General features: G+C 47.6%; 1 protein-coding gene across 1 annotated transcript in view; it reads right to left on the reverse strand.

Moving 5' to 3' along the window:
• LOC308188614 (uncharacterized protein) overlaps positions 1 to 22,245 on the reverse strand; it is a 113,208-nt gene that overhangs the window by 43,030 nt on the left and 47,933 nt on the right. Inside the window, exons 33-58 of the mRNA XM_080577820.1 lie at positions 21,670 to 21,696; positions 21,406 to 21,459; positions 19,960 to 20,031; positions 19,208 to 19,366; positions 19,059 to 19,094; positions 17,016 to 17,051; positions 16,153 to 16,188; positions 15,831 to 15,866; positions 14,776 to 14,808; positions 13,436 to 13,507; positions 12,704 to 12,763; positions 11,975 to 12,010; positions 11,317 to 11,397; positions 10,377 to 10,412; positions 9,667 to 9,711; positions 9,334 to 9,405; positions 8,621 to 8,656; positions 8,462 to 8,497; positions 8,043 to 8,084; positions 6,408 to 6,461; positions 4,906 to 4,944; positions 4,558 to 4,593; positions 3,430 to 3,564; positions 2,731 to 2,847; positions 752 to 856; positions 362 to 490 (exon numbers count right to left, since the gene is read on the reverse strand). Coding sequence (XP_080433946.1) covers positions 362 to 490; positions 752 to 856; positions 2,731 to 2,847; positions 3,430 to 3,564; positions 4,558 to 4,593; positions 4,906 to 4,944; positions 6,408 to 6,461; positions 8,043 to 8,084; positions 8,462 to 8,497; positions 8,621 to 8,656; positions 9,334 to 9,405; positions 9,667 to 9,711; positions 10,377 to 10,412; positions 11,317 to 11,397; positions 11,975 to 12,010; positions 12,704 to 12,763; positions 13,436 to 13,507; positions 14,776 to 14,808; positions 15,831 to 15,866; positions 16,153 to 16,188; positions 17,016 to 17,051; positions 19,059 to 19,094; positions 19,208 to 19,366; positions 19,960 to 20,031; positions 21,406 to 21,459; positions 21,670 to 21,696 — 1,620 coding nt within the window. The remainder of the gene's footprint in view (positions 1 to 361; positions 491 to 751; positions 857 to 2,730; positions 2,848 to 3,429; positions 3,565 to 4,557; positions 4,594 to 4,905; positions 4,945 to 6,407; positions 6,462 to 8,042; positions 8,085 to 8,461; positions 8,498 to 8,620; positions 8,657 to 9,333; positions 9,406 to 9,666; positions 9,712 to 10,376; positions 10,413 to 11,316; positions 11,398 to 11,974; positions 12,011 to 12,703; positions 12,764 to 13,435; positions 13,508 to 14,775; positions 14,809 to 15,830; positions 15,867 to 16,152; positions 16,189 to 17,015; positions 17,052 to 19,058; positions 19,095 to 19,207; positions 19,367 to 19,959; positions 20,032 to 21,405; positions 21,460 to 21,669; positions 21,697 to 22,245) is intronic.

The following is a 22,245-nucleotide window of genomic DNA, read 5'->3' on the forward strand; positions in this document are numbered from 1 at the left end:
AATCATTCTATACCAAGTTTCCTCTGGGACAGCCACCTTGGCTCAGCTGCCCCACAAAGGATTGCTAAATTACAATTCACTCTGGTAGAAATTGGCCTTTTTTTCCAGCAAAGTGGGTAATTAACCACCAAAACAATTTTCCAAGGGCTCTGGGGCGGGGGGGGGTCCCGCTTCCCTGGCCATATACAGAGGACAAGTTTGGCCATCAGCCTCCTGCCCAGGTCCCATGTCCAAGCAGTGGTCTCCTTTGGGGATCTGGGGATCTCAAAGCACTGGGTGTGAGACGAGCATCCCAGTCCCTTCCAGTCTATCACTTGTCTCCCCACTGGTCTAGCACCCGGTGCTACTAGGGAATACATACATGGCTGGTGTCCTCCTGTGGCTGTCCTTCCGTCCTCTCCTCCAAGGACTTGAGAAGCTCCATGGATTGGTTTCCTTGCAGATCATCTTCGGGGTGTGTGGGGGGCACAGGCAAGCTCTGCAGGGGATGCTGGATGAGTGACAACACAGTCTTACTGATTACCAGAGTGGAAGTTGGAAAGCAAAGACTTTTCCAGCCTCTGAAACTGATTCATGCAGAACTCCTTATCCTCTCCCTAAATTAGCTTTTCACTGCAGCAAAATAGAGGCTGAATGCACAGAATTGCAAGGGTTTGTCCACTCAAGCTCTTCAAAATGTAATCCCATTGCGCCTATTAAATCAGCACAAATAGGAATGTAATTAAAAGTCACTGAACAGGCATTTACATACACTGCTGAGAGAAGTGTTTGTCCCTTTCGTGTCTCTCTCCTTCCTTCTCTCCTCCAAGGACTCAGGAGTGTTCCCCAGGGGCTGGTACTCACCAGCAGATGGACCCTGGGGAGAACAAAAGCAGTTACTGCTTTTTCCAAGTCAAGACCTCATCCACAACATGCTGTTTTTACCAGCACTGCAGTTTATTCAATAACACACTCACAGACAGCAGGACAAGGCTGAAGAGCCAAGTTACCATGATCCCTCTTGCACCTTACTTGGGAAGTGCCAATGACTTTGGGCTGGGGCATGCTGTAGGGGTCCTGATGGCTCAGAGGACTGCCGAGGGGCTCTGGCCCCTTTGCTCCCAGCTTTTTCATTGAAGGCAACCTAAACAGGGTGGTCCAGGTGAGAAAAGAGTGTCTCCAACCCTTCCAGCCAGATTTAGGGGGGCAGAGAGGAGGAATGGTGCTCCCACAATAATGTAAGTGTATTTTGACGAGGAGAAGGGGGCAAATGTTTTGCCTCTTCTCACCTGGAACCCAAACCAAGACTCTCACAAGGAGGTGATCAGCCCCTTCTCACCCTGCCCTGGCTAAGCGGCCCAGGCCATATAAGCATACTCCAAACCCCCATTCATGGTGGCAGAGACAGTGACAACATTTGTGGAATGCCCTGACCCGCAAAGATGAGCAAAATTCCATTATTGTCATAGGTCCATGCTGGTATCTGAAAAGCCGTGTCTCCTCTAGCATATCACTGAGTACACCACAAAGTCTTGTAGCTTCTTTCAACACAGAATACGTAGCACACGCTATCTTACAAAGGCCATCTAGTACATGGTGTGACCAATTTCCAGATGCTGTCCCTAATAAACCCAACAGAGCCAGCTTTGGTGTCTCCATATCCCAAATACCAGCATTGCTGGCTCCAGGCTTGCTGGCACATGTCTATTTTCAGTCTCTTGAGCCCTCTGGTGCAAACACACTTACTGGTGAGCACTTCATTCCTCTCAAGACCCTAAGATACAGTCATCCAGGTTGCAATGATCTGGAAAAGTAAGGCGTCTCACCCGAGATCACAGTAAGAGCCTGGACAGAGGGGGGATGAGCCTATCCCGACCTAAGTGCCTGAGCAACTGGGTCATCGCTGAACCAACCACAGAAGAAGATAAAATCATCAGAGCTGCCTCCAAATGCTCCCACATCTCTTGTGCTCCAGATACAGACAACATTTCCTACCAGTGACCAACAAGGGTTTATGGAGAGTGAGTCACTTCTTGACTGCCATAAAAGAGGATTAAAAATCCTCACCTCAGCTGCTGTTACTGTTTACTGGACTCTCTCTTATCAGGACTGTCTAGTATGGGCAAATTAAGAGCCAGGACTCATCCAACAGCTATGAGAGGTGGCCTGGATACAGCCTTCTAAATTTATTCCTGGAGGTGTGCTGTAACACACAGGAACTTGGGTCCAGGACGGAGTCTTATCACTAGAATTTGTAATTCCCACAACCACAATCTGTTACTTGCAATTGCAGAGGATGTAGGTGACTAGATTATCTCTAGCGATTAGCCTGGTTACTCAAGCAAATGAGGGCTGTGGAGTCATGGCAGGAAATGTTCCTTGGGCAATCTCAGCCCAATGTGACAGCAGGATCGGATCCATCCCTGCCAGGGCAGGAGACACACATAGAGTCTCCACATGGGGAGAAGACTCAGGATGAGTTCAACAGACATCAGGCATGGGGAATAGCTGGAAACCAGCCAAAAACCTGTGGTCAATTTTACTCAGAGGACCAGAAGAAGCAGTGCTTGGGTGGAGAGGAAGGGAGGATGAGGGATCAGCAGGACGATCATTGCTGGAGCATGGACTGGGAGCTCACAGGCATCGCTCACACATCAGATGTGTGAGCTCTATTATTGCTGCAGCAGACTGGGTGGACAAAGGTACAGATCTATGTGACTACACTTCGTCAGCTCTGCTGCTTGTTGTCACCTTAGTGGGTCCTTCAGACACCAGCACCCTAAACGGAGGCTCCGCTGCCAAGCTCTGTGCTTCTGTCACCTCGCTGCTGGCCAGGGCATCACGAGAAGTATCAAACACCAGCGAATCCTGTAACACCAAAAACAGTGGCTTGTCAAACTCGAGCTCCCAGGAACCACAAATGCAAAAAGCTGGGTCCTGATGGCTTATTTCTGCCCATCACCCCGGCATGCTCTGTCCCACTTGCTGGCCTTCCTGTACCAGGATGGAGTGAGCAGGCAACCAGCCCCTACTCGCCATTTCCAGGCCTTCTTTCCCAATTAGTTTTGTGTCCCTGGGATCCCTCTCACTTTTGAGGCCACCCTCGTGGTCTCTTCTTGTGCTTTATTCTGCTTTTCTCCTCTCACACATCCACCAGTCCATCAACCCCCAGTCTCTCAGGGCACGAGGAAGCTCACAGCTTCAGATGATGGCTTCTAGCTACCACCATCAACAGCAGGGGCTGACTGATTCTTTCTTTTCCACTGAAAACCAGGTGCTTTGCAATCTCAGCAGCTTTACCAGTAGATCCAAAATCCTGGCGAGAGCCCCCAGCCTCTTCCAGATTAAGATGGCTGCAAGTCACCATAACCTGCTTGATGACAGAGGTGACCCTGAAGCCTTCACTGATTCATTTCCTTCTAGGGCCCCCTGAAGATGATGGATACTCACGCCATGTTTAGCAGTCTGTGGAAGTGTCTGCTTTCTCCTGGAGCTTTTGCTTTTCCTGGAGCTGCCCAGCTGCTGCACCAGCCCATCCAGCCCATCCCGCAGCAGTGCGTTGGAGAGATCCTTCAGCAGTGCCAGCTGCCAATGGCACAGACCGTTCAGGCAATGGCCTGCTGTTACTCTTCCATCCCCAAGACACAACGGTCCAAGAAAAGCCACCCCAAAAAATTGTTGATGAGTTTCCAGTCAGCTCACGGGGCATTGGAGTGGGTTGCCCAGGGAGGTGGTGGAGTCACCGTCCCTGGGGGTGTTCAAGGAAAGGTTGGACGTGGTGCTTGGGGACATGGTTTAGTGGGTGACATTGGTGGTAGGGGGACAGTTGGACCAGATGATCTTGGAGGGCTTTTCCAACCCTAATGATTCTGTGATTCTATGATCTGGCCCTGACAGCCAACAGTTGATTTAAATATAGATGTTTATGGTTTGGGCATCTAGGAGTTGATTGATGGTGCTTACTCAGGGGCTCTCCCCACTGTAAATAAGATCCCCTACACCTAGTTAAATAAGCCAGTTCCTCACCTCCCTTGGTCACATCTCCAGAGCTCACAAAAAGGAGCTGAGGGCAATGAGCTCAACAATAAGGGCCTAGTTGGTAGATACTAAATGATGAGGTTCATCAAAATTCCTGAGCTTGATGGCTACCTTGAGACTGGAGAGGGAGGCCACCGACCTAGCATGGCTGTATTGCACAGCGATAAGTCATGATTATTTGTGCTGCCAGCAAGGGAGCAACCCAAAGTGGCCTTTGCACTAAACAAGACGTACAACATGGCCAAAGCACCAGAGGAACCTGGGGGTCTCCTCTTCCTGGCTGTGCAGACACAGCGCTGCAGTACACTCCACAAGGCAACCCAGGTGGCAGCACCAAGCTCTGAATGGGTATTTGGCATTGCCCAGACAAATTGTGGATATCTCATCCATGGAAAATGGAAGCCGTCATGGGAGACACCATGTCTTCTTGTGAGTGCTGGACTCAGAGGAGCACACATCATCTCCAGAAGACCAGAGTGGATAGATGGAAAAGCTTAATTGCAATCACCTTGTCAAAAGGAAGGTCAAGGTGTTACCTACCTTAATACCATTTTCTTCAAAAAGTCTCTCCAGATCCTGCCAGAAGAAAGAAAGATAAGGACATGCCTAAAGCCCAGACCCAAAGAGCAGAATAAACGCCCCCTGCTGAGCAGCAGCCTGACTCCAGTGCCCTGGGAAACACAGCAGGGAGAGGAGCAAATGGCATTTCCCAAAGGACTGAGCACGGTGATATCTTTTCTCCCCTTTCCAGCCTGAAAAGGTGGCCACACAGGTGGCAATGGCTAAGCCTGGAGGCATGCACAGGGTCCCTCCCCTCTGACATCCCAACCCCATGCAGAGAGGGAGGTGTTGCTAACATTAATATACTCTAAATTTTTTTTTCTTTACCTTCATTTCCACTCCTTTTCCTGGTGGACCGGGCTCTCCCTTCAAACAAACAACAACAAATAATTAAGTCATTCCAACGAGCACCAAGAATGGGCAGAAGTCTGCCACCATCCGGCTCCATGACGCCAGACAAATCTCTGTTGGCTCACAGAGGGGTTTGAATCCCACACTGTTGCATGGACTCCTTTGCTCCTCTACCAGACTCAGCCAATGTCTGTGTTTTTAGGGTCGGGCTGGACCACAGCTTGACTTGAGTCATCACCAAAGAGGAGTTTGGACTGGAGCTTTGCACCATCCCTGTATGGGGGGATGTGGTTTGCTCCAAGTTAGTAAGAACAATCAGGCCTGGGCTATGCAATTCTGCAGTGAAGGGAGGGAGAGAGACCAGAAAACTGATCTACTTGTGCAATGCCCACTGAAAAAAAATATTTAACAAGCTCCTGCGTTTCCACTTGGCACGTATAAATGCAACCAGAGGGTGACCCATTGCTCTGGAGGCAATCCTCCTTGCCACAGACTGAATCCACTCCTCCATTTCTCAGCTATGCACAATGCGTGAAAAACAAAGTGCAGGTGGCCCCTCAATGCCACCGGTGCTGCCACTGCCATGGCTGGAAGTCCTGTGGTGGTGGCAGCAAGGCAGGGGGTGGCCAAGGTGCTCCCGGGGACGGCGGTCCCTTCTGGGGGTGGCTGTGGTCCTGGTGGCCCTCCACACCACCACGCACAGTCTGGGTCAAATATCTCTGATGGGTTTAAGTCGCAGGGATGGGTTTTCCGTCTCTCCTTGACCAGCATGATGTGGGTCTCCAGGTGAGTTATCATGAGCCACTGCCATGGATGACCTGCTGGATGAGCTGCAACAGCTTGGGAAGTCCCGTGGCGGGGCAAGGAGCATCTGATGGGACCAGGGGCTGACCTGCCTCTCTGACGGGCTTCATTTCACTGAAATCTGCTTTCTGCACTGACAGATTCCGGTGGAATGAAGGGCGTCAGGAAGGCCCCAGTGGTGCTGCATCTCCATGCCAAGGCGTGCTGGGGCAAAGGAGCCACTTCGTGGGGACATGCTGGATAAACTGGGTACGTCAGGACATCTACCTGCACTCACTAATGTTTCTTTCTGCACCATTTTCCTCTTCATTAGTGGAGCAGTTGGTCCCACCTCTTAAGATCTCTGCGTGTTGTGGCAGAAGCCTTTTCTCTTTCCATTCCTTTCTGATGTGATCTTCAAGTTGCAGGAGGGGAGGAAAGAAAGCAAATACCCCAAGCATTTTAGAAACGTATCCCATCCAGCTCCTGAATAACATCTTCCTTCCTAAATGTCATATATATACTAAATGGAGTTGTAGGGCTTACATCACTGTTACCACAAGTTTACGAGCCCAGCTCATAACACCTGCTTTGAGAAACACAACTTTTTTTGGGGTAAGAAGAGATCTGAGATAGGTGCTCTTCCCCTCTGGCCAGCCCAACACAAAGATGCCTCCACACATTCGAGCACCTACCTTTGGGCCTGGAGGTCCTCTTTCACCTTTCAAACCATCCTTCCCGCGATCCCCCTGCAAGCCAGCAGGAACACGTTAGTTCTTCGTCCCCTCTAAAATTCAGAGTGGTTTCATCATGCTTTATGGCGTTTCCCACCTACTGGCCTGTGCTGGCCTCATTCTAACAACATCCCCGTCTTTTCCACATGAACCAGCCAGCCTTTTCTTGTAACTATCTTATTAATTCACGTAATTAAGGTAAATCTGGAGCAACTCTGCTCTTCACTTGAAATATGCTACCTAAGTCCTTAAGAAGGTTTCTCATTCCTGAGAGCTTTTCTGTTTATTCTTTTCCCCTCATACCTACTTGGGCTAATAAAACAGTATTACTCCTCCTCACAAACTAAAATTCACCTGGATTTCTTTGCCATCACAGCTTGGCCGATGAAGCAAAATCTGGATATCTTATGTAGGGTTTGGGGAGGGGACAGACCTATGATGACACTGCCTGTGGCTCTTGTTCTCCCAGTCTTTGCCTGTGACCGAGTCCTGAGGGTGAACTGGAAAGCCCAGACCTGCCTACAAAGCAGCCATCTAGATAAACACTCTGCCTCTCTCTGAACAAGCCTTTCCTCTCAGTGAAATCTGGCAGACATCGAAATTTGGCAGAAATCAATGCTGTGGCTGCCCTGCCTCCCCCCTGGCTGCCTCATCTCCTCTCCTGACCCCAGCTGCATGGTGCATAAAATAAATGACCATCTCACAAACTTCATTAAACTGAGGGATTTAAATGCATTAGATACATTTTTCATCATATTGGGCTTTTTGATTACTCAAATTGCTCCATGACCCCACCTCTGTTCCTGCAGTGGGTAGGACCTGGGGCTGCACGTGGCACTATGCTTTGCAGGCAGCTTTGCCATTTGCTTGGTCTATGGTGTAAACAGACCATAATAAGTGGGGCAGGAGAGGGTAAGGAGCTGCTTTGCTCTTGATCACTATTTGGGCATTCCGCAGATAGAATTTAGGCAGATTGGCACGAAGTCATGAGGGGCTGGGTGATATTTTCAGCGATCTTTTTCAGAGGGCTGATGAAAGGATGGAATGACTCCAGCTCTGCTGCATCCTAACGCTGATGCCTCTGGGCTGGATCCATGCCACCGTGATCCCTCCCAGCACTGGTGCTGGGTAAAAGCTCCTTCAATCCCTCCCAGACAGAGCTATTGCTACAGCAAGGGAGCTTCTGTAATAGCAATAGACTTGTGCTGGACAAACTACTGGAGTAGCAGCATCCAAGTCATCTTATTGCCTTTCAGCAAAACTATTGTGCTGGCAGAAAACTTCAGCGTCTGACTGGATCTTTCTAATTTCTGGGCTGAAATGTTCACTCTTGTTTTCCCTGAAAACACAAGAGGACTGGGAAGAACTGCAGCTCACCTTGCCCTGGCATCACCAACAGTGCTACATGGAGTTTGGAGCAGCTTTGCTGTTGGGGGCGGGAACAGCAAGAATTTGCTTAAGGAACTTGCAAGTTTCAGGCTGTGTTTGCAGACTTTGACTTATAAAAGTAACGAAGCTACAGAAAATATGACATACATGAAATAATCACATATCCAACTTCAAGACAAAGCTTCTTCAGCAAGAAGGAGACTTTACCTTTTCGCCTTTCAGGGTCATGGTGTTTTCCAGAGAAGACACCTACAAAAAATGGAAGAAACGTGGTGAAGGAAGACGTCTTTGATGCGAGCTCTCACCTCCAGGTGCCTTTTATCCCAGGTAGCCCTTACCCATGGGCACCGAGCCAGCACCTTTCTCTGAAATTAACCAGCAATGTGATCCCCTTATGTCTGGTCTCAAACCAACGGGGAGCCAGTGTAGCATTTTTGTGCCCACAGATCAGAGATTCAGGGTGCTGCTTTGATAAGGCTAGGAGGGAAATCATCTGTACAGCACACACTGCTGAAAGCAATAATTTCTGGCAGTGTGTCCCCCCTGGTACCCAGGATTCATGATAAATCTCGACATATCCCTTTCCTGACCAAATGTGGAAGTCAGTAGAAGAAGGCATTACTCACAATGCTTCCAGGAGTCCCAGGCAGACCAGGCTTACCCTAGGGAGATAAAACACCCCCGTACCCCCCACCCCCCCAAAAAAGTGAGTGGTGCAATTCAGCATTTCGGCCTCCAAACAGATTCTTTCATGCAAGGTTATAAACGGGAATGTGCAAACCTACAGAATCGCCCTTGTCTCCCTTCTCTCCAGTGATTCCCTAGGAGGGGGAGAGAGAGGCAGAATGAGAAGAAGCCTTGGGAGGGGAGGGGGGCTCAGCATCTTTTTGCTAGCTCAGCATCCTGTGGACTAACAAGCCCTTCCTAGAGCAACTGAGATAATGAGAACTGGAATTCAACATCACTCCTGCAGAGGGGCTCTCTGAGATTTAATAAGAGGTGAGGTTATTAGCCTCTTCCCCAGTGGGTAGGCTCGTTAGGGACTTTCTCTCCCCCAGCCAGATGCTCATTTTACCAAAGTTTGTAGAAATGCTGTGCCTTTGAGACCTCTGTCCCTCTGACAAATGTAGCTTATGCCAGCCAGTGTTTTCCTAAGCTATTAGAGGGAGATCAGACAGAACACAAGCGCATCCTTTCCCTTCCCTCCTCACCAGACTGAGACAGGGCTGAGCATTGTGTTTTCAGCAGCGTGGGGCTGGGGAAGGTTTGCATGCTCAGCACCCCCTGCTGCACAGTCCTGCTATTTAACTTGTGCTCCAGCTAGTCAAACAAGAAGGGAGAAACAGTCCTAATCCTCCCTTTGAAGAGGAGATCCCTCCCCAGGAGAGAGGGAGGGAGATTTCTGTGCCTTGCATACTGTAAGGCAGAAAAAATATAGTTCTGTCTTGCACTATCCTAAGCTCTCCCTCTCTCAGCTGCTCCTTTGGGCATTCCTTACGTCCTTTCCAGGTTGTCCTGTGTCGCCTTTTATGCCCTGCTCTCCAGGTCGTCCTGGGAATCCAAGTGGACCCTACAAGAAAGGATTCGGAGAAGCAATCGATCAGAAATAGAGCCTGTCCAGCAGTTTCATAAAGTAAAGCAAACAAGAAAAATGCTTCCCCCCAGGATTTTTCACTCAGGGAATAAATAGTTGCATGTGGGAACTTCTAAGTGGGGATTCTTCCTGGGCTGGAGAAGGAACTCCTTTCCTCCTGGACAGATCAGGGGGCCCAGGTGGTAGCAGAGCAGAAAACTCAGCTGGGCAGAAAATCTTAATAATTACAGTTATTACCCTCATTCCTCTTTCTCCTGGTTCTCCAGGGGCACCAGCTTCTCCCTAAAAAAAGAGGAGCAGGAGCTTTAAAAAGCCTCTTCAGTTGCATTGAACCTTCCTTGGTGATACTAATGTTACTCCATTTACACCTGGAGGAACCAGTTTAAAGGGAGAGAAACAAGTCAGCTACTATTCCAGTGGTCCTAAGAGCAGATAAGGGCACCTCTTTGGCATTGCTTAATGCCTGGAAAGTTGGTACAAAGCCAGGCTTATGGTGATGTGAAATATCAGCTGTTGAGTAGGGGCGATGTTTCAGAGCAGCCCTAGAGCTGGAATAAACAGGATTGATGGTGACAACAGCCTGTTCATACTTACGGGGGAAACTGGGTTATTTCCACCAAACCCTACTATGATTTGTTACAACCTGTTTTCTGCTGCACAGCATAAAGAACTATCTCCCAAAGAAAACACATGTTGATTCTTTTTTGGCTTTTGTTTTTCAGTCTTTGGCTTCGGAAGATGAAACCAAAGCTGAAATAAAAGAAAGAGAAGCCGTGGGAAAGATGCAGAGGATTCTTCATAGTCTCATCTAACCCAAGGACGAGGCAACAGGTAATAAAATGAGCAGGAGTCAGCTTCAAAACAAAGGGACTGGTGTTGCAGATTCTTTTTAACCAACTCATGCAGTGCTTTGCCTGAGGTCTGAGGGCACTAAAAGTTTCTGTTACCTTGGTCCCGGAGGTGCCTTTCTTCCCTGGTTCTCCCTAGAACACAGTGCAAAAATGCAAGGTTACATTTTGTCTTGCAGCAAGCTGTTTTACCCTAATTTCCTGCTCAGGCTAAGAGCCCTTGGCCTGATTCTGAAATCACCGGTGACTCTGAAGTCAGGGGGATTGTGCAGCAGTGCTTTGGGATCAGAAACACACCTGCTTTTTTTATTTAAGCCTCCTCTTGTTGATCCTATTCCACCTGATGCTCAGGGATCAGCTCAGCCCTTTGAACTGAAGAAAAGTCTTCACTGACTGCTGGTAGGAGAAGTTTTATCTGAAGCCAGTTGTGAAGCTCTTGGGAAGAGCCACTTTGATTGTAAGAGGGAGCTACTGTACCCTAAAAACCAAATCAAGCCCTTCAGGGCTGGTGTGACTGCACACCATGCTAGTGCCTGCATAGCAGAGAGGCTCAATTGCAAAAAAAAAAAACAAACAACCCAACACAAACCAGACCAAAACAACAACAAAAAAGCACAGTGTTGAATAAGAGGTAAAAAAGTATGCTGCATCCATACAGTGTAACATAAACACCACTTTGCCAGGCACTTGCACAACCCTGATCAAGGGTGAAGAGACCTCACCCCAAAACCTAGCCTGAAGCACACCCCAGTGGGATCTACCTTCTCATTTGCTGTGAAAGGACAGAGCAAGCAGGAGGGTGGATCCCTTGATCAGCAAGTCATCATGGCTAATTAGAGGCCATTTGCCTGGACTTGTCTCGTTGACCACTGTTACTTCCCCATCCAGTCCTATATAGGATGTTTGTTTCAGACTGGTCCCACCTCGTCATTTGTTCCTACTTTCTGCTGCAAGGGTGTAACGTGGGGTTGAGAGCTTGGCACTGAGTGATCAAGGGGTTCAGCACGACCGTCTGCCTGGATTGTGAGCTTCTACTTACATCTTTACCTCTTAGTCCGGTCTCGCCTGGTTTCCCAGGTACTCCTGGTTCACCCTTCTCTCCCTTCAGACCTATTTCCCCCTAAAGAAAACAAGGCAGTTGTTACGTTTCTCTTCTGTATTTCGTAGTCCTTACATTTAAGACATTGCGGGGCAGTCCCTAAGAGCATGCCAGGCACCGTGGCCATGCAATTGCTTCCTGGCTGAAGTCTGGGCTCAGAGCATCTGCCCTGCTCTAGGAAAGGCTGTGTTCAGTGTATATGCTTAGCTGGGCTGGTCCATAAGTGCAGCCCCTGGGGACCAGTGCTGTGAGGCTCAGGTTCTCCGAACAAACACCACGTTGGGATGGTTTCCACACCTCTCTTGACCAGTTTTGAGGCTTTGCTAGGAGGACTCCTACAAGACAGGGTTTGCAGAATTTTTGAGGCCTCACTTCTTGCATTTTTTCAGTGTTTCTCTGTTCAGGGCCCTGTGTGTCACGTGGAGACTCCAGAAAAGCAGGACCTGCTCAGACCTTTCAGCTTCTGAACACTCCCAAAATTTTGACACTCGCCCCACGGCAAAGATAAAACCGCGCTGACTCAAGTTGCTTTGGGTGACACAGACATCAGTCATGAGATGGTGCTTTACATGTTGCAGTCACTGCATCAAATACTCACCTTTTGACCTGGTTTCCCAGACAAACCTACATTTCCCTGCAGAAATATAGACCGTTAGTCACATGACAAGAAGGACAGAGGTAGGAAATTTTCAGATGAGGGTCCTCTGTGTTATCTAAAGGGTGTAAACATCAGACCCAGTGCTGCAATGCTGCCCTTTGCAGGCGGTAGCAGCTGAAACAGCCTAGTATGATGCAGAGAAGGGGAAAATATCTGGTCCTAAGAGGGGCTGCTACAAGCACGCATTGTCTAGATACATGTCTTCATCATTTCTGAAATCATTAATTCCATGAATGACTTTGACAGAGGGGTGGGGATCTCAAATTTGCTAGTTTTTGCAAGTTTTAACTGGATTAAAGTGAAAGAGACAATTAATACCTTCACAGGAGGAAATGTGAAGACATTAACCCTTACTAGGCATCAGTGAACACACACGGGAGTGCCTTAAACACAAAAGTCAGGAAGATAAAGCTCAGGTTTGTTTTCAATTGGGAACGGGGCTTCCTTGGCTCTGTTCCTTGCAGCATCACCAGCTGAGCTTTGACTTCCTGAGCTTTACTGCAGATTTAGGAGCGATCTTCTGTCTGCATTTTGGAGGAGACCCCCTTAGCATTGTCTTCCACAGTCGGGTGCAAAGACCCCTGTGGCAGTGACTGAGATATTGCCTCTGAACCTCCCAGTGTGTCTGTTAGCCCCCCCTTTCCACACCCCATGTGTTGCCCCACTTACCCTGTCCCCCGGGTCTCCCTTCAGCCCAGGCTGACCAGGAATGCCAAAACCTGGGCTTCCCTGCAAAAAACAAACAAAGCCGATGCATGTCTCGCTGCAACACCGAAGAGCTTTTCCTCTCTGGCTCCATGTTCCCTATCTTGCCACATCCCTCTGCCTCCTCACCACACTGCTTGCCACCTCTAGGAGATGCTAATTTTCATAAAGCACTATTTGGTGAAGCCAGCGAGTGCCTCAGTTTCCCTGTCCTGGTTTTGCAGATCAGAGATGTGAGCCCACTCGGCTCTTCACAGCATGTCCTGTGCCATAGCCATAGGTACCTGTCACCATCCCACCACTATTTTGCAGCCCCTCAAGGGTCAGCCTGCTTCTTGTCCCAGCTATAACTGATGGTATTTTGTTGCTAGTGCTGTGTTTGGTGCTAGGCAGGATGCAAATGGAGATATAGTGTCTTCCAGGAGCAATTTCCAAGCTCGTAAATCTCCCTGTCTGAAGCTAGCAGGAAAGGCCAGAGCAGATCCCAAGAATTTTCACCAACCCCAGGCAGCCAGGTGAGCCAAGCACTGATAACTCCTCGTCTCTCACAGACTTCTTTGCAAGCAGCTTTTGACTTCTCCATGTGAGCACAGGTTTTCCCTTGGCTTAGAGCACAGGGTGTCTGACACAGGAAGGCAACCGGCGAATAAACCCTTCCACCCACAAAGCATGTGCTAAGAAGAGCAAGTGCATTACCTTCTCTCCTTTGTCTCCTTGTATTCCCTTGTCTCCTCGTGGTCCCAGGGCCCCTGTTGGTCCAATATCTCCCTGTGTATAAAGACATACCAAAAGCAAGTAATATCATGCAGGAAGGCCAACCCCTGTTCATGTGGCTTGGCTACAGCTGTATTTTGCTATTTCAACCCACTCTGAAAACTATTCCCTTGGGAAATCCATCCATCCATCCATCCATCCATCCATCCATGGGTTTATATTGAAGCTTTCCTTGTAGTACCTGGGCTTCTGCCGTACAAAACCCATCAGAGCAGTTACACCCCTTCCAGCCACACAGCTGGCGTCGTATGTAACTTCACACAACTGTAAGGTGCTGTGTGTGCTCTTATGGTGGTGTCAAGCACAAAAAATCAGGTCCCAGGTCACTACCTAACTGCAGCCAGCCTAAAAGAAGAGTGAAATTTTTGCTAACCAACATTAAGCGGTCTGGAGGATAAGACCAATGAAGGGAGGTGGCACAAATACCCAGGCAGAACTCATTAGCTCCAAGGGGTGAGGGAGGTCTGGAGGGTATTTCATGAATGCCAGGAGTCAAAAAGCCCAGAGGAGTTTCCCCTGCAGTAAATACTCCTTACAAGCATAAGGAAGATCTTTAATTTCTCTGCAGATTGACAATAAACTATAAAGAATAAAGAAAAACAAAAACAAAAAACAAAAACGTACTCCAGGCCATGTACCACCATGAAGACTAGACTGTAAAAGTGAACTATATGTGTTGCTCTACAAAGCAGATGTAGAATATGGACATCAATCAGGGAAAAGCTCTGTCTCAGACATCTCCCTGATTTGAGAAATTCAATTTCCTCTAGTCATGGGGAGGCCAAACTCTAGGTGAGGGGCCCCAGGCGGTGGGGGACTCTCCACTTGGAGGTGCTCAGTACAAGGTCCTGAGGAACCTGACCCAGTTTTGAAGTTGTCCCTGTTTTGAGCAGGAGGTGGGACTGGTGACCTCCAGAAGTCCCTTCCAGCCTCCGCTATTTTTTGACTTTGTGTCAATGCCTCCCTTGGCTGGAAATTAGCTTCTGTGAGTGGGACGAGTCTTCCACGAACTCTACCTTCTAAAACTATCACATGAAATACCAAATTTCCCCACAGACTGGAGCTAGAAAGAGAATGACAGGTATAAAATGTTAATAAAAGCAAAAGAAATATCTGCAGGGCAAGACTGTTGCTAATTTTCCAACCTCTCCTCTCCAGCCCATCACAAGGGATACATGATTCAGGCAGTAAATAGTCCAGCCTTCAATTTTCTTAGTCTAAGTTTCATCTACGTCTCAAGCAGTGCTAATTAATAGACTTACCCTCACACCTTTCTTGCCTGGTGGTCCCAAAACCTGAGGATAAAAAGAAATCACAGAAATACTCTCTTATTTGGGAAAAGATCTGCCTTTCAAAGAAGGGTCTATTCACGCTACTGCTTCCAGAGCAGGAGAATCTCAGCCTTGTTATGGGATAGGAAGTGCATTGCCTACACTGGGTCATAAAACACCAGAAAGGGCTCCAAGACAAATGCCAAGCCCAGTGAAACTTGTGAAGGGATCCCACCAACCTCAGTAGGTTTTGGCTCCAGGGATAGGGCTGAAAGATCATTCATAAGCAAGGGGTAGTTGACAGATATCTGCTGTTGCCTTCGCTAACACACACCTTAAAGTCCAAACGACTGACCTTTGGACAAAAATAAATGCTAATGACTGCACTATGACTCTGCAGAGCAGCCCTGAGCTGAATTTTGGGACTACGGAGCTGTCTTCCTATACTGTGTTTCCAAAACAATTCTGCCAGTTTTGCTCAGAAAGAAACCTACGTTGCCCTTGCTCATTCAAGCATCCTCCAGGACTCATCGGCGTGTCCTGGTGGTGGGTCTCAGCCCTTGGTGCAACTTCCAGCTGCTCCCACAGCCCTTGCAGAAATGCTGTGAAGCACACAGAGGTGGCCACCACCCAGGTTTCTCCTGAAAGTTGCCCTAGCATTTGCAGGGACATGAAAAGGATGCTCGAGGAACCTGTTTCCACTTGAGAACAAGGCAAATAATCAAAAAAGAGACATCAGTAGTGTCTCTTCAGCAGGAACCAGAGCAGCATGAGCAAGGGGGCAAATCCAGAACACAGGGCTTGAGCAGGGGAGAGGTTTTATCCTTCTGCTTCTCTGAGGAGCCAGTGGGCAACTGTGGCACAGGGCTGGGAATACAAGAAGTGGAGCAAGGGAGCAGAAGACAAGGTTGGTTGGAGGGCCAGGGATAAAGTCCCTTAGTTCATCCCACACTTCAGTGGGACACATCTGTTGGTCCTTGGTCTACTGGCACCACTGTTGATGATGCTGTATGGCACAAGAAGGGCTGTAATCCACTCATAGTTACCCCCATAGCTGGAGCACCTGGAAATCCTGGGTTCCCCTGCAAAGCAAGATGACATAAAATGAATAACTTGGGACAATGAAAAAAATAATCTCCTCCTTAAATCAGCTCAAAACCCTGTTTAGAAGCCAAAGACAAAACCAGAAATGAGATGCTGAGCTTTCAGGGATGCTCAAGTGACTCCCTGCTGGTTTCTTCTCTGTGTGGCCCCCCCATAAGCACACTTGACTGCACCAGCAAGAGCTGCACACACCGTACAAGCTGGAGAAATTTGGGACACCTTCTCCTGAGCTAGTCAAACATGCCCTTTCACTGTTTGACTTACTTGGTCTCCCTTCGGCCCTGGAGGTCCTGGGAGTCCCTGTAAGAGAAAAGCGAAGAGACAGGAGACAGCCTTAAGGTTATGGGAGTTACCAGATCAGGTCAGTGCTTTGTCTAATCCAGCCCTGGGACTCTGCTCAGAGCTGGAAGCTGCAAGCACGCATACCCACTGTGCTTACAGCACCTTAGGGACCTAATAAAGCATATAACCTCGAGGTAACAAGGACTGGTCCATCACTGCCAGACCCTGGACATCCTTCCACTATCAGTGCCTGTCTCAGAATCCATACTCCTCTCCTACAAAAGGGGCTGCAGCCTGGTCAGTCAAACAAGAGGCTCAGGATACAGCCCATATATCCACTCCAGGCCAATGACTCGAGAAAGACTGACAGCTATTTCCCCTTTTCACTACCGTAGCTATTCTTAGGAAAAAATCCACAGTCTCTTTTGACCATTGAGTTTACAATCAGCTGGGGGAGCACTTGTTCAAGCAGCAAAACTGAAATCAAGCTCAATAAAATAAATCTGTCAATGCACAGGATGGATTGGCAAAGAGCAATCAAGGGTTGTTTGTCGTGTTGTGTTTGCTGGTTGCAAACTGCCCAGGATATTTCCCACTGATGCAAGGTCTATCACATGCACAAAGGCTCCTTCAGCAGCAAGAAGCTCCTGAACCCTGTGGTTACATGGCACATAGCTACATAGCCTGGTCATCTACATCCAGCCTGCAAGAAGCCTTTGGGGGGACCTCAAATTCCCCCCCTGGATCCCCAACCTGATATTTCAGCTGCTCTGTTCTGAGCCTGAATACGGAGCCAGGGGGCTGTTTTCCCTCCTGCTCTGTGCTCCATTGCTGGCCAGTCTCACCTTTTCCCCTTTAACACCACCTTGCCCTTTGTTACCCTGGAAAACAGAAGATGCTTTCGTTAAGATGAGGCTCTGCTGGCAGAGCAGGGTCAGCCTGAAAGCTCACATGCTGCAGAAAAGCACGCTGAGCATGTTCCCTCCACTGGAGGTTGTGAAAGCCAGGGGGAAAGCAAATAAAAAATTAAAGAAAAATGAAGATTTTCATATATATATATATATATGTCTATATATATATATCACATATGGGATATAGCATAAATTACATACATAGTCCATGTATTTATGTATTGTATATTATGTTAAGTACCTCTATTATTTACAATTTATAATTTATATTTATAATTAAGACATTTATAATCAAGCATGCTATTATCTGTACTTTAAATATACCTAATACTAAATTGCATGCATATTATAATATACAGTTATTATATACTAAATAGTTATATCATGATCATTTACTATATAATATAATACACATAAGCATATGTAATTATAGGTATATATCCGGACTATCCTGAACTTGATCAGACTGTTTCCTCCCAAGGAGCTCAAGAGCTCAAGATGAGATTCTTGGAAAAGCTGAAGTTTACAGCACAGATAACGTGCAGGTCTGGGGCGGAGGGACAAGTCCAAGCTTAGCTCAGAGGCTGAGCAGGAGCAAGTTTCTATATTTACATGTAAGTTTATTTATTTATGTATTTATTAAAATCTTCATTTAGAAAAACTTCCTTCTGATTTGATTCATTTGGAGGCACACCCTTGGCTCGATTGATTCTCCTCCCCCAGGTGGTCCTGGTTAATCCTAGATGAAGGAGAGCAGCAGTGGCTGCCTTCTGCACCCTCTGATATCATCTCAGAAAGAGCTTATAAGTGTATGGCCAACCGATTACCCCACTGGTGAGCACCCTGCCAAAATTTGCACTTTCTCATTGAAATACCTGGCGACAGACCCATGTTTCTCAGGCCTGTGCAATTCAGGGAGGTCTTTGCTCTCACAAAGAGCAACACACAAGCAGCAAACTGACTGTTACCACTTGTAAAGGCCTCACAAATTTAAGATCCATCTCCATTTTATGAAGGTTAAAAAAAAAAAAAAAAGACCACTGCAAAGGAAAGCAAAATATTTTGTTTCAGGCTAAATATACATTTCCTTGAAAATTATTTTTTTCCTTTATTTTCTACCTCTCCTGGAAGTATGACAATAACTTATTTTGGGGTCAACATGGACATTTTTTTGACTTTATCAGACCTGAAGTAAATCAGTGGCTCATATTCATTTGGCCATCAGCAGTAGCTCAGAGTGTAACCTGAGTTACCTGGAGAAGGGGATGTGCAGAGAGCCATGCAACCCAATCCTACGTGGTTACTCCTCCAAAAGCTGTTCCAACCTGAGATAGCTTTTGTACCACTTAAGCCCATGCCTGGTGCTTCCTGTGCCAGGGAAATTCAGATCCTCTGAGATGAAAACTGATTGAAAATTGCTGAAAATTTGGTGTGCTGGACAGCAGTTTTTCTCTAGTGTCAACTTCCAGCGTGAGCTGAAGCTGGATGCTTCAGGAAGATGCAAAAAGCCATTCAAAACTGAATTTAGAGACTTTTCTCCCAGCTCAGGAGAAAGTTTCCTGGTGGTCCAGAGGAAGGTGCCCAAAATGCAAATGTGAGACAATCTGCTCCTCACATCTTCATCCCTCCTCATCCCATCAGAGTTGGGATTAACCCTGGTGCATGAGATTTCATGTTCCTCCCAAAACACATTTAACAGCAGCTATTACAGTTCTGCAGCTTCTCACTGGCCACAAAAAATGGCATTTATTATATTATTGAGACAGTGCCTCTCACTGCCATTCCTGGTCTCCGCAACATCCCACAGCAATGACTTCAACAGGTCAATGACTGCTGATGCACAGAATTATTCCTTTTCATTACTTTTGAGGAAGGGGTCAATGTTTCTACATCCCATGATGATGGTTAGGGCTGGATGCATCCCTTGACACCTGAGTACCAAGCACAGTGACTCAGGTTCAGGGTTTCAGTACCCACCTTTGGACCTGGTACTCCTGGAGGGCCCATCACCCCCTAAAAAAAACCAAAAAAAAAACAAAAAACCACACAAAAAACAGTGAAAACTCAAGCTTTAAAAGCCCAAGTCTTCCCTTCTTTGTCCCTTTGAAACCACAGGTTGTACCCACCAAGGAGAAGCTAGAGGGGAGGTCCTGGAGGAGACTCTGGAGACACTGAGCCCTCCAAGGGGACTTCAGCAGAGGTGTCACTGCAGAAAGGCCACCCACCTGCTCTCCTTCTTCCCCCTTCGAGCCAGCAGTGCCAGGAATGCCAGTTCCTGCCATCCCCTGCAAGGTAAGTACAGCATTGTGCTCAGGAGAGCTGAACCCCCGAATTGCAAAGCATCATACATCCTACACTGCAACCTGCTTCCAAGCTCTCGTCTTAACCATCCTGCAAAGGAGGAGGGCAGAAATGTGCGCTGTAGCCATTTAGCTAAGATAAATGTCCAGTCAGTAACCTCAGGCAAGGTGCAAGCAATGACTGGGAGGAGAGAATTGAAAACAAGGGTATATGGATATTTTCAGTGACTATTTGAAGCAGGATGGGGGATTCAGAGGAGCAGCCCCATCCAGGGGACAGGAAGCATGCAGGGCTTGGGAGGAAAAACCATTCCTGACAGCAGGAACTGCAGAGACCTTCCACTGGGTGGAAGCAAGAAGACTGAGAGGAATACAAGGGCTTGGATGGAGACGGAGCATCTATGCCACCATGCATGAACTTGAACATATGTGAGCAGGGAGTGGAGGGGAATGGGGGAAAATCCCTACATGCCTCCACTTTATTTGCAGTCATTCTATCCTGACATTACTTTGTCTCAGTTATTCTCAGCTCCCTCTCGGGATGATGGATCCTGCAAGCACCTGGTATGAGTAATGACCTTTTCTCCCCGTGGTCCAGGCAGTCCAGGAACACCGTCTAGCCCTACAGGGCCTGGCAAGCCAGGTTTCCCCTGGAAAAGAAGATACGTCATCAAATCTTTTTCTTCCAAACTGTTTGTTACCAATTGTACTAAAGAGAAGATTTATTAAGTCTGCAGAAACACAGAGAAATGTATTTCCTGATGAGTCTGTCTTATTGGTTTCTTTGCAACTGAGGATTTACAGAGATGTTTATTTATACCCAAAATGTCTCCCCTTCCTGCCCTCCCCAAAATAGGCTATGGATCATTGGCTTCACTCAGGAAGAGAAAACCAGACGTGTTTGCTTGTTACATGGGAAGACAGAGGCTGGGTGCTCGTGTTGATTTGGCAGTGGGTGCCTTCTGCAGTGGCACTTTAGGGCTGTGTTGCTGTAAGAGGGTGATCCCAGTGATGCTGCTGATGTAGAAATGGTAAAGACTGAAATAAGGAAATGTCTGGTCTATGGGATACAGCTTTGCCGTAGGGTAAAGGTTACAAAAAAAGCACTTCTGTAGGATGATGGACAGCTATAGGCACCTTGGGAAGGATGTAAAAACAGGATATGCATAGTGTTCCTGAGTAATCTCTCAGCCTTGAATCATTTCTAATGCAGGGTCTTCCCAAACCAGACATGGTTTCATTATCCTCAGTAGCCCTCCATGGACTACTTCTCTTTTTTTCCCTTCCAACAATGCAAATATTCTTGTGGGGCTTCTTGTGTGAAGAACCATTTCCTTTTGTTTGTCTCGAATCTGCGACCGGCTCTGTTCATTTACTGTCCTATACTTTTGATCCACCTTCATGCCCTCTTAATCCACCTTCACGCCATCCTCTGGACCTACCCAAGACTTCTCTGTCTTCCTGAGACAGGGGCAGGGGTGGGATGTGGGATGTTGGAAGGAGCAGGGTTGCACTCAGCTGCTCCATGGCTGACGGGATCAGGAGGGGTTCAAGGTGGAATCACTGCCACTTTGGAGCAACCTTCATCAAGCAATATTTGTTATCATCTGCCAACATGACTGACTATACCCAAGGGTTTGTCATCATGGCGAGCACGGTGATGGACGCAATTCTCACTGCTTTGCTCTGTGCCATGAGGATGAGCATGTCCTTGCTTTTAGCAAAATGAGTGGCTGTTATCTTGTGACTTTGTTGACTTTCTAACATTTTCCTTTTGGCTATTTGTGAGTGATGGGTCAGCAGGACGAAGCTGACAAAGTGAGAAATGCTTAACTGGCCATGCTTAATCTGACAGCCCTCATCAGCAGAGCAAAGCATCTCAAAGTGACGGCTGATGAGAGCTGGCAGTAGACATTAACCCTCTACACTCACCCCAAGTGACAGCAGGTGTCCCCAGGCCAACAGCCCCTTCCCACCATGGCCAGTGAAATTTCTGCAGGACTGGCCATCGGTGGACAACTCACCGGCTCTCCCATGTCTCCTCGGTCCCCCTTGAGGCCGTTCCTCCCACGAGGGCCCTACATGAAGCACAGGACACTCTTACCATCTGTCCCAGCAACCCTTTTGGGTGTTGATTGCCATCTGGTAAGTACTGAAAACAGAGCCTATTGGGCAGCTTATAAATAATAATAATAATAATAATTATAATAATGATAGTAATGATGACAATAATAATAATAAAGGCTTGTCATCACCTGGTAAAGTGAAAGTCAGTCCCAGGTACTTACTCTGATACCCGAATCCCCTGGTTCACCCTGAAACAAAAATGACAAGGAGTATTAGTGCAGTGTGGTAATTTAGAGAGGGGTTCCTCTCTAAATTTAGATCTTGGCCAAAAGCTCCTGCAGGCTGACAGCCTCAGAGACCAAAACCCCCTGCCTCCAAGGGAAAGCAGAGGTTTAGTAGAGGTGTCTGTTATCTTTCATGCTTCAGACTCCTCAACTTGCAAAATCTGATGTCAAAACCCCCCTTAGGGTAGACAGGAGGGGAATTGAGGTCTCTTGATCTCTGCTGAGACTTTTTGAAACCTCCCAGTGCAAGGAGACATTTTGCAACAACCATCAGTCCAGTTTTAGCTGTGCACAGCAGAAGTGATCTCAGTTATTTCACTCCAGCCACTGAACAACCTTTGTATGGACCTGGAGATGTAAAAGTCTTAGTGGCCATTGAATCTGGTCACATGTCAGAGAAAGTTGACTGCAACCTTTTCAGGCTCCATCATTGATTGCCGCTGTGTTGAACAGCAGGGTCCTGGTGACAGGCAAAGCCATTTTGGAGAGAGTGTCCTTTTATAACTTGATGAG

This window comes from Anser brachyrhynchus (genome assembly GCF_964034855.1).
Source record: "Anser brachyrhynchus genome assembly, chromosome: 1".
NCBI lineage: Eukaryota > Metazoa > Chordata > Aves > Anseriformes > Anatidae > Anser > Anser brachyrhynchus.